This window comes from Phlebotomus papatasi, chromosome 5, assembly GCF_024763615.1.
Source record: "Phlebotomus papatasi isolate M1 chromosome 5, Ppap_2.1, whole genome shotgun sequence".
Classification (NCBI taxonomy): Eukaryota; Metazoa; Arthropoda; class Insecta; order Diptera; family Psychodidae; genus Phlebotomus; species Phlebotomus papatasi.
In genome coordinates, this window is record NC_077226.1 from 1803723 (window position 1) to 1817785 (window position 14063).

At 32.9% G+C, this 14063-nt stretch overlaps 1 protein-coding gene across 1 annotated transcript; it reads right to left on the reverse strand.

Moving 5' to 3' along the window:
- Positions 1-2989: 2989 nt before the first annotated feature.
- LOC129808662 (uncharacterized) lies at positions 2990-9260 on the reverse strand. Its single transcript, XM_055858435.1, has 2 exons — positions 9219-9260; positions 2990-9144 (listed from the first exon to the last, which is right to left on the reverse strand). The coding sequence occupies exons 1-2, from the start codon at positions 9258-9260 to the stop codon at positions 8065-8067; spliced, it is 1122 nt and encodes a 373-aa protein (XP_055714410.1). The 3' UTR covers positions 2990-8064.
- Between the last annotated feature and the right edge of the window lie 4803 nt (positions 9261-14063).

Here is a 14063-nt window from a genome sequence, read left to right on the forward strand (position 1 = left end):
TAACCCCTTACAGTTTTTTCAAAAAATCGAAAATCGGCCCTAAAAACCGTAATTCTCAATATTTCTGAATGAAATTCACAATGAATACTTGAAATGGTTCTACTAATTGATTTCCATTGCGGAATTTGCAAAATCTCGACAAAAAATTTTTTGACCAAAAAAATTGTAAGGCTAACCCCTTACAGTTTTTTCAAAAAATCGAAAATCGGCCCTAAAAACCGTAATTCTCAATATTTCTGAATGAAATTCACAATGAATACTTGAAATGGTTCTACTAATTGATTTCCATTGCGGAATTTGCAAAATCTCGACAAAAAATTTTTTGACCAAAAAAATTGTAAGGCTAACCCCTTACAGTTTTTTCAAAAAATCGAAAATCGGCCCTAAAAACCGTAATTCTCAATATTTCTGAATGAAATTCACAATGAATACTTGAAATGGTTCTACTAATTGATTTCCATTGCGGAATTTGCAAAATCTCGACAAAAAATTTTTTGACCAAAAAAATTGTAAGGCTAACCCCTTACAGTTTTTTCAAAAAATCGAAAATCGGCCCTAAAAACCGTAATTCTCAATATTTCTGAATGAAATTCACAATGAATACTTGAAATGGTTCTACTAATTGATTTCCATTGCGGAATTTGCAAAATCTCGACAAAAAATTTTTTGACCAAAAAAATTGTAAGGCTAACCCCTTACAGTTTTTTCAAAAAATCGAAAATCGGCCCTAAAAACCGTAATTCTCAATATTTCTGAATGAAATTCACAATGAATACTTGAAATGGTTCTACTAATTGATTTCCATTGCGGAATTTGCAAAATCTCGACAAAAAATTTTTTGACCAAAAAAATTGTAAGGCTAACCCCTTACAGTTTTTTCAAAAAATCGAAAATCGGCCCTAAAAACCGTAATTCTCAATATTTCTGAATGAAATTCACAATGAATACTTGAAATGGTTCTACTAATTGATTTCCATTGCGGAATTTGCAAAATCTCGACAAAAAAATTTTTGACCAAAAAAATTGTAAGGCTAACCCCTTACAGTTTTTTCAAAAAATCGAAAATCGGCCCTAAAAACCGTAATTCTCAATATTTCTGAATGAAATTCACAATGAATACTTGAAATGGTTCTACTAATTGATTTCCATTGCGGAATTTGCAAAATCTCGACAAAAAATTTTTTGACCAAAAAAATTGTAAGGCTAACCCCTTACAGTTTTTTCAAAAAATCGAAAATCGGCCCTAAAAACCGTAATTCTCAATATTTCTGAATGAAATTCACAAAGAATACTTGAAATGGTTCTACTAATTGATTTCCATTGCGGAATTTGCAAAATCTCGACAAAAAAATTTTTGACCAAAAAAATTGTAAGGCTAACCCCTTACAGTTTTTTCAAAAAATCGAAAATCGGCCCTAAAAACCGTAATTCTCAATATTTCTGAATGAAATTCACAATGAATACTTGAAATGGTTCTACTAATTGATTTCCATTGCGGAATTTGCAAAATCTCGACAAAAAAATTTTTGACCAAAAAAATTGTAAGGCTAACCCCTTACAGTTTTTTCAAAAAATCGAAAATCGGCCCTAAAAACCGTAATTCTCAATATTTCTGAATGAAATTCACAAAGAATACTTGAAATGGTTCTACTAATTGATTTCCATTGCGGAATTTGCAAAATCTCGACAAAAAAATTTTTGACCAAAAAAATTGTAAGGCTAACCCCTTACAGTTTTTTCAAAAAATCGAAAATCGGCCCTAAAAACCGTAATTCTCAATATTTCTGAATGAAATTCACAATGAATACTTGAAATGGTTCTACTAATTGATTTCCATTGCGGAATTTGCAAAATCTCGACAAAAAAATTTTTGACCAAAAAAATTGTAAGGCTAACCCCTTACAGTTTTTTCAAAAAATCGAAAATCGGCCCTAAAAACCGTAATTCTCAATATTTCTGAATGAAATTCACAATGAATACTTGAAATGGTTCTACTAATTGATTTCCATTGCGGAATTTGCAAAATCTCAACAAAAAATTTTTTGACCAAAAAAATCGATAGGCTAACCCCTTACAGTTTTTTCAAAAAATCGAAAATCCGCTCTAAAAACCGTAATTCTCAATATTTTTGGATGAAATTCACAAAGAATACTTGAAATGGTTCTACTAATTGATTTCCATTGCGGAATTTGCAAAATCTCGACAAAAAAAATTTTGACCAAAAAAATTGTAAGGCTAACCCCTTACAGTTTTTTCAAAAAATCGAAAATCGGCCCTAAAAACCGTAATTCTTAATATTTCTGGATGAAATTCACAAAGAATACTTGAAATGGTTCTACTAATTGATTTCCATTGCGGAATTTGCAAAATCTCGACAAAAAATTTTTTGACCAAAAAAATCGATAGGCTAACCCCTTACAGTTTTTTCAAAAAATCGAAAATCGGCCCTAAAAACCGTAATTCTTAATATTTCTGGATGAAATTCGCAAAGAATACTTGAAATGGTCCTACTAATTGATTTCCATTGCGGAATTTGCAAAATCTCGACAAAAAATTTTTTGACCAAAAAAATTGTAAGGCTAACCCCTTACAGTTTTTTCAAAAAATCGAAAATCGGCCCTAAAAACCGTAATTCTCAATATTTCTGAATGAAATTCACAAAGAATACTTGAAATGGTTCTACTAATTGATTTCCATTGCAGATTTTGCAGATTATTGCAGATTTTGAATATTTTGAATTGTTTTAAATAACAGAAAAGTGTCAGTCTTGAAGTTATCAATCTTTTTGGCAAGAGATGGCGCGCAGTTGCTGCGTAATTTCAGTCGCAAGTCCAAATTTAATAAGGACACCAGATTGAGGCTTGGAAAAACCAGGAAAATAGGTGGGAAAATCGATAATGCTGTCGCAGGGAAATGCGCATGAGTCCCTGAGAGGTCAGTGACATTCACAAGGACTTTGTCCTTTTGATTCGACAATTAAAAGACTTGTTTTTGTTTTTTTTTATTTATTTTTATTTTTCTTTTGGGCTCTTTGTCAAAATCTCAGTTCGTATTTTATTTTATTAATGTTTTTTTTTCTTTCTTTTTTGTTTAATTTTATATTCTTCACTTTTTCAAAATTACATCGTTGGGATGACAAATTACAAATATGACGTCATTTAAAGTAATATTTTGGGTGTTTTTTTATTTAGTTTTTTTTTTAAATTTATTTTTTCTCTGAAAAAAATTCTATTTTAATTGTTTTTTCTTTTATCTCTTTTTTTTTGTTACACTTTTTGATTTATTCTTCGAAACTGAAGTCTGCTGGTTTTTTTTATATCTTGTTTTTTTTTTTTTGAATATTTTTCCTTAAACATCTACATCGGTTTTTTTCTTTACTTTTTCACTTGTTAAACCTATCATTTGGGATATGTATACAATATATTTTTTTTCTTTTTTTTTTCTCAATAATTACTTGTATTTCTTCATCTTCATCAAAATTACTTTCTCCCTCAATTCGTATATTTTATTGTTATTTTTTTTTCTTCTTAAAATCGCCCTTATACATTTTCTTTTTAAAAATGTATTTTCTCAATTTGAGCTTTTTTTTCTTGCATTAATTTCTTTGAGGGAGAAAAGAAGTGATTTATTTATTTATTTTTTCTTTTTTTTTTTTAGAAATTATATTATTATTATTAATTTTTTTCTTGCAACCAAAAATGCTCTATCAGCATTTCGTGATTGTTTCCATTTCATAATTTACTCTTTTTTCTTGTTTGCTATTTTAATTATCTTTTTTCACGTTTTTTTTTTATTCTTTTACTTTAGAAAATGAAATTCTAACCTCCCTAAATTCCACTCTGTTATTGCTTTGTGTCGATTTCTTTTTTTTTGAAGGTTTTAGGCGGATTCTCTTTACGATGGAGGCTACATTTAAATGTTTATTTAGCTAAATAATGCTACTAAAATGACCAATTAATCCTTCGGCTTTTCTTTATTATTTCTATTTGGACTTATTTACATTGTACAAAATATTAATCAAATAAAAGGAAATTATGAGAAAAATTGATATTCAATTTTGAGAGCGAAATTTAACAAAATAAAGAATATTAAGAAATACAGTGCTCGCTCTCTAATCCGGATCGCCGTAATCCGGACGAGTTATCGACGGTTACATTTAAAATCATTTTGAGATTATATATGCACGAGTATACAGCAATGAAAACGAATTATCCTTTCATGTTTTTGTCTAATGAATGAAGTATAATAGCATAAAATTCTCTAATTATGTCTTTTTTAAGCTTCTTTAAAACTTTTATTCTAATTCTAGAAAAAAAAACCTTGTATTATATTTTCGAGACGTTGAACAAATTCAAAAAAATCATCCGGATTACGAAGCGGGCACTGTAATTAAGACTTCAAAATTCTTGTTTTCTTGAACCTGATGAACTAACAGGTCAGTCAATAAGTCCGTAGGATGAGTAAGAAAAGATTGATCCAACTTGTACATCCCGTTCAGAAAGGAATCTTTCAAAAATCATCCAAAATGGACAAAATTTTAGATTTTACCTGGCCATTTGAGTAAAATTGCTAATCAGTGAGCCATTTCATCGGTTAAAACTGATCTGGACGCCATTGATAGACGTGTTATCTGATATCCCTGGAGACATAATGCCAATGAACGATTGAAAAGGCTACCACGGCTACCACTATCCTTAGTCACAGTCGAAAGAAGGATCGGATCGACTGGTTCGATGATGAATACAAACTGGCGACAGTTCATAAAAAACGCGGGAACGTATGGAGTCAAGGTATAAACCCATATACGCCATGAACTTCATCCTGTGAGGACAAGAAGCAGGAGTATCTGGTTTTCGATAAGAATGGCATCCTGGAGCGATTGGTCAGGGGTCCATCAAGCCAAATAAAAAGTGAAGCTATTTCTCAGTTCTCCTTGTAAAAATTTTGCATCTATTGCACCGAGACTTAAACAAATTTCCTCGTAGTTTTCGTATTTTTTCGGCGAGCATGATTAAATATGTATTTTCAGGTAGCTTTTAATGCACATTTTCGAAATATATCAGACTGATAAGTAAATTCTCTTTAGGAAAAAACTTGCGAATAGTCTTCAGTATCTCTCTGTGCAAAAACGTATGGAAAAATTGAATGTCAAGAGGTCCCTGGATTGATGGAGTCCTTTGATAAACTTCTGAACAGACAGAGCTCAATAAAACTGTGCAATGATGATTTTGTCCCTGGGTTCTCATGCTATTTTTCTATTGCTAGGGTCAAATGATTTACGAAAATACTTATCATTTTGATTTCATTTTGGTTTTGCGCCTGGAATCTAGGCAAAACCGTTTTTGCCGTTTTGTGATACTTGGGTGCCTATATCTCCGATTCTGCTGAACCGATTTATTTCTCACTATGGAATAATTTGGTCTCCTTTACATGCCTGATAATCCTTTAGACAGATGAAGTTCGTACAACTGACACCAGGGGCGTTGTAGTCTCATAAATGTCAGAAAACCAGGAAAAATTGAACTTTTTAGCAACTTTGATCAAAAATATCTCGAAAACTAGGACTGTCCTTAACAATCTGTTTTATGGGTTTGATAGAGAATTTCATTAGCTACATTTTTGTTCATATACAACTTTTTGCTTAGATTATTTTTTAGCCTCGAAATTGAGGTTCAAACGAAAAACGAGCACCCATCCAACTAGAGAAAACCCTCATTATTTCACACATTTTGACTCTTCTTTTCAAGTTTAGGTAATCCATGGTATTTTCATACTTTTTTCTTAAATTGCATAAGTTTAATAAATATATACGTATTTTTCTTTACCATCGGAAAATTTCTTAACCCAAGATACACAGTCTCAAAGATGGCGTGACGCGCTTCATATCTCACTCGTGATTCTTGACAAAAATTTTAAAGTGCTCTATTTCGGGAAGAGGCTAAGATATTTTTTTGCTATTTTTTTTTTTAAATCTGAATTGTAATTTTATTCTCTTAAAAGGCGTCTACGTTTTATTTTGATTTCATGGAATTTTCGCGATCTAAAATGTGTATTGGAGCCAAGCGCCTGGCAAGTTGGCTGTTTCATGTGGAGCTATTTGAAGTCAATTCTTAAATTGATCTCGGACTCAGCTCACAGTGCTCCAAGGAAAAAATTTATTTAAACAAATATTTAGTATATTTATCCCTCCATACGGAAAGGTATCTTATAATACGGAAAAACTTCTCACTTTTTAAATATTTAGCATAACGATCACGAGTGCAGAAAAGTTCTCATACGCTTTTGTATGTGAAAGTGAGAAATTGGCTTCAACTTTGAAGTCCACTCGCCGGGGACTAGACTGGAGCTATTATAATTTCCTAAAAAGAAAAAAAGACTAAATAAAAGAGAAAAAGACTAAAAATTTTTAGAGAAAATAAAACGCACATAAATAAATTAGGAATTTGAATTAAAATGCAAGAATTTAATTCAAATTTGCCAAATAAACTGAAAATATCAGTAAATTAATATTTAATTAAAAAAACTCTTGTAAAAATTGTTTTTACGAGTAAAAAAGTTGATGCTATAACTGGAAATTGTAAAAAAAAAAAAAAACAAAATAAAAATAAAAAAATCATTTCCAGAACAATAATAATAATACGTTTTCTTTTAATTTCTTTTGTAGGGCAAATGCATTGCATTCAAAAAGAGAGTGGCAAAGCATCCCAGCTTTGCGGAATGCTCGAACTCACGAGACAGAGCTCACTGTGAATTAGTTTTTTTGCATAATCTTTTGGAATCACTGATCTACTAGAGATCAAATTGATTCATAAATCACAAAAGCATTTGGAAATCAAAAAATCGGTACTTAACCGATTCATTACCGATGAAAACCGATGCAGCCGGATTCTAATTTGCAATATCTTTCCAAAAAATCCAAATTTAACCAAATCGGTTGAAAAATGAGCCTTCCAAAGAAGTTGACCTTTGACCTTCAATAATTCAAAATGGCGAATTTTTCGGTCATAAGTATGTTTTGGCGAAATGTTCGCCAGGACTAGCTCTAAAGCCCAAAATAGACACAGGGATCGACTTAGGGATCAGCTCGAAAAAAGAGGATTGGTGTCAATACACTCACGGATCAGCCCATAATTTGGAGGATCAGGCTGATCTTCTAAATTCGTGAGGTCTAGTAAAATTACGAGGATTAGGCGACATCAGCGCCAGTGTTGAAAATAAAAAGCTTCACTTTGGGTGTTTTTGGGTACTTTTCGAAATGTCAATTGTTACAAAAAATATGGAGGGTGGTGAAAGTCAATTATCGCAAAATCCCAAATCACGGAAAGATTGGAGTGACGGGGAGGTCAGGATGTTTATCTCCATATGGAGGGATCATCATTACGACCTCCGCAGACAGAAAAGGCATCGAAAAGTCCATCAAGCGATGTCTGAAGAACTCAAGAAAAATGGTGTCAATAAGACTGAGAATGAAGTGAAAACTAAAATAAAAAATATGATTGCTCGATATAGGCAAGTACTTTAGTTCATAAAATTGATGAAATATTATCATAATACTCATTTGAGATTTGCGTGCCTTGTTTTCAGAGAAGAGAAGAGGAAAGTAGGCACTTCCGGGGGATCTCCATCCACTTGGGCTTTCTACGAAGAAATGAACAGTCTTATTGGAAATCTTCCAGTAAATGATGAAAATCTGGTAGACGAAGGTAATATCATCATGTCCTTGAGTGATTCATTGGCTGGAAATGAAGAGGAAATAGCCAGTTCATCAATCCAGGCCCAGGGACACCCAAATCCACGTCGACCTCGCAAAAGAAAGCTAATAAACGTTCAAGAGGAAGTGTTGCAAGAGATAAAACGTTCCAATGAAGCAGCAGAAAGAAACGATGAAATCGCAAATGCACACATGGAGGAATCCAATAGGATTGCCCAGCAACAGATCGCATTTAATGAGAAATTACTTGCGAGACTATTTCCTGAATAAAAATTGATTAATTACAAAAAAAAACATCCTGTAAACGATATCGGTGACAATAATAAAATATATTGAAGTACAGTAAGTAAATTTTATTCATTATTTTCATCCAGACGTCTATCCCGGGCCCAAAGGTAATCAGCAATTGTATTGCGGACAGTTATTCCATCACCTGTTGGGGCTCGCATTGTGACATGGACAGGCTGTTCTCGGTTCTCCAATTGTTCAGAACTAGCCACATCAAATTCCTCATTCAAATAATCATTCTTTTCATTTAAAATATTATGAAGGATACACGAAGCCCTGATAACTATTGAATCATTTTCCAGCATTAGTTTGAGACCATTACCAATCCTTCGAAAACGATTTTTGAGCTGGCCAAATGCATTCTCGGTCACTCTTCGCGCTCTGGACAGCATATAATTAAAGTGCTTTTCTTTTGGAGTGAGATTGTCATGGGGATAGGGTTTCATGAGAAACCTGTCCAAACGGAAAGCAGAATCACCCAAAAGTAAAATTGGCACCTGGACTCCTTGAATAACTTTGAAGAACCTTTGAAATGTCTCATCTTCATTATGCAGTCGTCGAATGATTGACCTTTCGAAGATGTGGGAATCATTATTTCTCCCTGGCGAACCAATATTCACATAAGTGAATCTGTACCGATAGTCAACTGCCGCCAAGAGAACAATTGAATACCATCCTTTATAATTATGGTAATCTACTTTGTCCTCATCATTTACTTTAATCTCTATATGGCACCCATCTATCGCACCATAGCATTGAGGAAATCCCCAAACTACTTCAAATCCAGATCTCATCTCAATGATTTTATCCTCGGTTGGAGGATAAAAATTGATAAATTGTGGTTCAAAAACCTCTTTTATAAGATGACAAAACTCCAAGAGAATTTGTCCGACAGTGCTCTCCCCAATACCGAAGAGATTAGCTATCGTTCGGTATTCCGCAGAAGATCCCAATGAATATAGGGCTACAGCAATTCTCTTCGGAACGGAAATTGGATCTCGAAAATGTGTGTATTGGCGAACAAGGTCCTCATGCAAGCGTTCTACAAGAAAATCTAGAGTTGAACGAGACACACGGAAGTTCCTTTTGAATTCATCATCATTGTAAAGAGGAACTTCAGTCTCCCAAAATGTTCCCGATCGGTCCTACAAGTTTAAAGTTGAGCGATAATTAAATATTTCTTTTCATTAGTTGTCCTCAAATAATTTGGATAAGTTACCAGGCACCAAATTCTGCGGTCCCGTCCGCCATTCATTAGCATGATTTGGGAAAGTATCCTTGATCTTCTCCTCTCTCTACGGCTCTTTCGTCTATAATATAGAGCCACGTTGCGGAGCCGGTCAATTTGTTTTTGAACAATAAAATTTTGCCACAGCAAATACTCCATATTTCACTATTTACTTTGGTTTGACAGTTCATGCAAAAAGCACTAATCCCTAATCCTAAACCTTCAGTGTATGATAGTTTGAGCTGATCCTTTACCGCCAAATTTTTCGAGCTGAGTATTCTCGAGGATCAGCCTGTGTCTATTTTCGGCATAACGCATATCCAAAAATCACTGAAAAAGCTTGGGCCAATTTTGAGAAAAACCGAAAAACATGGTTTTGGAGTGGATAGAGGGGAGGTGGGAAGGGAAAAGAAAAAACGTCTAGAGATATTGAATTTTTACTGGGGGTCATCGAAGACCGGAAGTCGGTATCTCTTATCGTTTAAGCTCCAGGAACAGTGAAAAGTTGAAAAAGACGGTTATATAACTGCTCTCTCTTTGAGTTTGAGCAGTAAAAGACTAAAGTCATCATTTTAAAAGCTCCATTTGATCTATTTTAGACAATATGAGGAGATATTTGGGTGAAAATGTGTAAACCACTTCCAGGCACTTCCACAATTTGTATGGAAGATGCCTTCGCACTTCCGAAACTTCCGAGTATCACTCTCTGATCCATTGAAAAGCTCCTCAAAGTGTAGGGGGAACTGGGGCAGTAGTAAACTGGGGTAGTTGTAAACACTGTGATTTTTTTCATTAATTTTAAGACTCCAGAGGATAAAACCCATAAGCATTCATAGATACCATTGGGATGTATGTCCACAGATGAATTGGTCAATATAATCCTAATACTTTAAAAATAAAAATCATTTTTCCCGAAAATGTTGATATTTCGATTATTTTGGTCATTTGGATTTCCACCTGGAAATTAAAAACTTTGTAAAATAATCGAAATGCAGCAATACCAGTTCTTTCCTACATCATTTAGGATTATATTTATGCATTTACTAGAGAAATTGAGATTCTTATTATTTCAAAAGAATTAATAATTGGTCAGAAAACAGCATTTGGGGTAGATGTAAACAGGCAATTTGAATTTCACAAAATGAGTAGGTAAAAGAGCAGGAAATTGACCTTCATGCGAAATGTCTAATTCATTGACTACGAAAAAAAATTGGTGGCACTGTGTTCAATAAAAAATCACATGATGTCAAAAAATGGGGAAAATCCATTGAAAAATGTCTTTGATATGCATGCTTTTAGTTTTTTTTTTTGCTATTTTAATTATTCTTTGTAAGAAGTGTAGTGATTTTTTGAAAAATATAGTAAGGCCATGTAACTCCGACGATTGCAAAACTCGGATGCCGCGACCGATTTAACTCCGATACATCCACTTAAAATATAATTTATATTTTTAATTCTGTAATTAATTACTGAAGTATCATATTATAACTATTCTACTTTAAGAAAAACCAAAAATTATATTTTTATCGGTTTAATAAGTGGGTAAAAGAAATATTTTTTAAGCTCGGGTCAGCTGGGTTGTGTACTAAAAATTTAATTTCTGAGAAAATTTTGCTGTTGACAGCTCGTCGCTGGAAAAAGTTTAGTGTTTTTTCTATATAATAAAACATTATTTGCAATCAAAATTATTAATAAAAGTTAGTGTAGTTATTGATCTACAAGGTGAGTAAGAGTTTATAGATAATATATTAATAATTCATACAGAAATAAGTGATTTTTGTGAATGTTTACATTTCGATGCATGTCGGATGCGGTGAAAGTCAATGTTTTGGTTCAGAATTTGCATTGTTCAGGACTCTTTTTCTGTTTCAGATGCCAAAGGGAACAAAAGAAAAGACCTATAAGGACAAGCCCGACTCTAAGGAAGGTATTAGGAATGCCTTGCAGTGTGTACGAGATGGTTCTACCATAGCATATGCATCCAAAACATTTAATGTCCCAAGAACAACACTGCACAACAAATTGACCGGCAAATACCCAGAGGAGTGCCCCAATGGCAGGCCAACAATTCTTTCAAAAGAACAGGAAAAAGAACTTGTCAAATGGATCCTGGGATGTGCGGATGGCTGGCATCCCATCGGGAAGGAACAAGTTCTGGACAGCGTTAAACTCATCTGTGAGGTCTAGAAAATTCCAAACCATTTTACAGCTGGAAGACCCGGAGACGTTTAGTTCAGGAATTTTCTTAAGCGTCATCCAGAGCTCAGCATGCGCAAGCCAAAATCCTTCTCATTGGAAAGAGCTACTGTTACTGCTGAAGACCTCACGGAATGGTTTCAGAATTGTCTTGGATATTTCACAGAACACAACCTTCTGAGCATTTCACCAGACCGTGTTTTTAATTGCGACGAAAGTGCCTTCTTTTTGACACCGGAAGATGGAAATGTCCTGTCCAGGAGAGGTTCACGTGTAGTTCCATCTCTTAAAAATTCAGGACCGAAGCAATGTATCACAGTACTCTTCATGGTGTCAGCTACTGGCGAACTTGCTCCTCCAATGGCTGTTCATAAAACTGACATTACTCCAAAAATTGCCATTCACAACGCAGAAGGATGGAAAATGGGAACGTCACCACAGAGTGGCTGGATGGATGGGCCACTTTTCTATGCTGGTCTTTATTTCCCGAAAATTGTTTTCCAACATTCAGAGGAGTCCATTATCAATAACCAGCACGATCAGGCCACCGACAATAGTCCTTCAAATGATCCAGTCATCCCTGGAAACCAACTCTCTGCAACTTCTGAAACTCAACCGATCTTCGACACACTAAAACAATGCTATTTCTGGCCAGGAGAAATTCCAAAACGTCGTCAGAAGAAGAGGGTCAAAGCCAGCAATGTCAAACACCAGTATATTGTATCTTCCGAGGAAATTATCGCGGAACAGTAGGAAAAATTGAGGCAGGATTTACAAAAAAAGAAAGAAATTGCTGAACGGAAGTTGACCAGAGAGAGGAACAAAAAAATAAGGGCAGGAGAAAAGGAGATAAAACTAAAGGAGAAAAACATGGTAAAGGAAAAGGCTCAAATGCCAATTGAAGCTGAAAAGAAAAAACGTGGAAGGAAGTCAGCCAAGAAAACCGAGGAAAAATCAAAGAATTGAGTGCAATCTTAAAATAAATAAAAATATATATAATTAAATAATAAATTAATGAAATGAATTGATGGAATAAAACTCTAAAAAAATGTTTTTGAAATAATATCTTCTCATTTTTATGCATTAAACTTTTCCTTAAAATGAGCATCCGAGTTTGATCGAATTCAACGGAGTTACATAAAAGCGTCGCAGTAACATTCTTGCGCATATATTAATATTATCGTAATTTTATTAATTTTCATCAATATTATTGCTAAAATTCTATTTCTATTATGATTCTAAATTAAACAAAGAATAATTCTATTGATTTGGAATGGGGAAAAAAATATTTCATCAGTCCAAAAACAAGCATTAAAGTCGCACTCTATGAAAAGTATCCGGATTACCTCTCTTTACTATATACAGTTTTTATATATCTCTTAAGTAATTAAAATAATCGAAAGTGGTGCAAAGTTAATTTGAAGGGTGGAAAAAAGGGTGATTTTGTGAAAAGAGAAAAATGCACAGTGTCACAAATATCATTTTTATGGAAAACTCAATTGTTTTCAACATTCGCATTACCCTCGATGTATTGCCTATACTCAAGGGTAAAACATGAGCTAAGAAAGATTTTCCAAAAAATCACGGTGTCCTTGGAAAATCACCTCAAATTCGCATCTATCGAAAATGGTTACATGTGCCCCAGTCTCCCCTACCATTCAAAGTATCAAAATTTGATTCTTTTGAAATGGATCAAAATTATCTTCCAACAAAGGATCAAAAAGAACCATTTGAAATGATGGATCATTATTTGATTCACCAAAATATTAACGAATGGATCAAAATTATCCACCATTTTTATCAGTGGAGCCATTTCTTTGACTAAAACTGATCTGGGTGCCATCTATGTATTATCCAACGGACTTATTGATTGACGTGTTATATAAGAAAACTTTGAACAGTATTATTACTGTGAAAATCAAGATTATCACTGCAATAAAGAATTGATTAACTGATTGAACTATCAATTTGTTTTTCTCAAATAATTTTCTAAATATTGTACAGTGATTTAGTCCAGCGAAGGATTAATTTTTTGGTTTTTTTTTTTAAATCTTTTCTTTCTATTAAATTTAAATTTATAAATTTTCTCCTATAAAGTCTCACTAATTTTTAATTTTGTCTTCAGTATTTATTTTTTTTTTAAATGCCGCCAATGTTTCTGTCACAACCACGAAGTGCCAATGATTCCTTTTTTTTACTATTTTTTTTTAATATTCTTTTATATTATAGCTAATGTTCTAAATATCTTTTCAATGTATCTTCTGTATATTTTATTTATTTATTTTTTTCTTTTAAAAATTCTTTTTTCTTTAATTCTTTTTCATCATTTACTTTCTTTTTTTTTTGTTAATTCATCTGACTCGTGTCTCTCTTCGGAAGACAGTAAAATATATATATATATATTTTTTTAATATTCCTTCTGTTTTTATTTCTTCTTTATTTCATTTACTTTTTCAGCTTCTATTTCAGCAAATAATTCATTTACTTTTTAATTTTTTCTTTAATATATCTTGTTTTCTCTATTCTTAGTATTAATAATAATATATATATTTTTTATAATTTAAATATCTTTTATAGTGAATTTTATCGCGATTTTTTATTTAATCAATGCCATGGGTTTTCTTTCATTTATTTCATTTT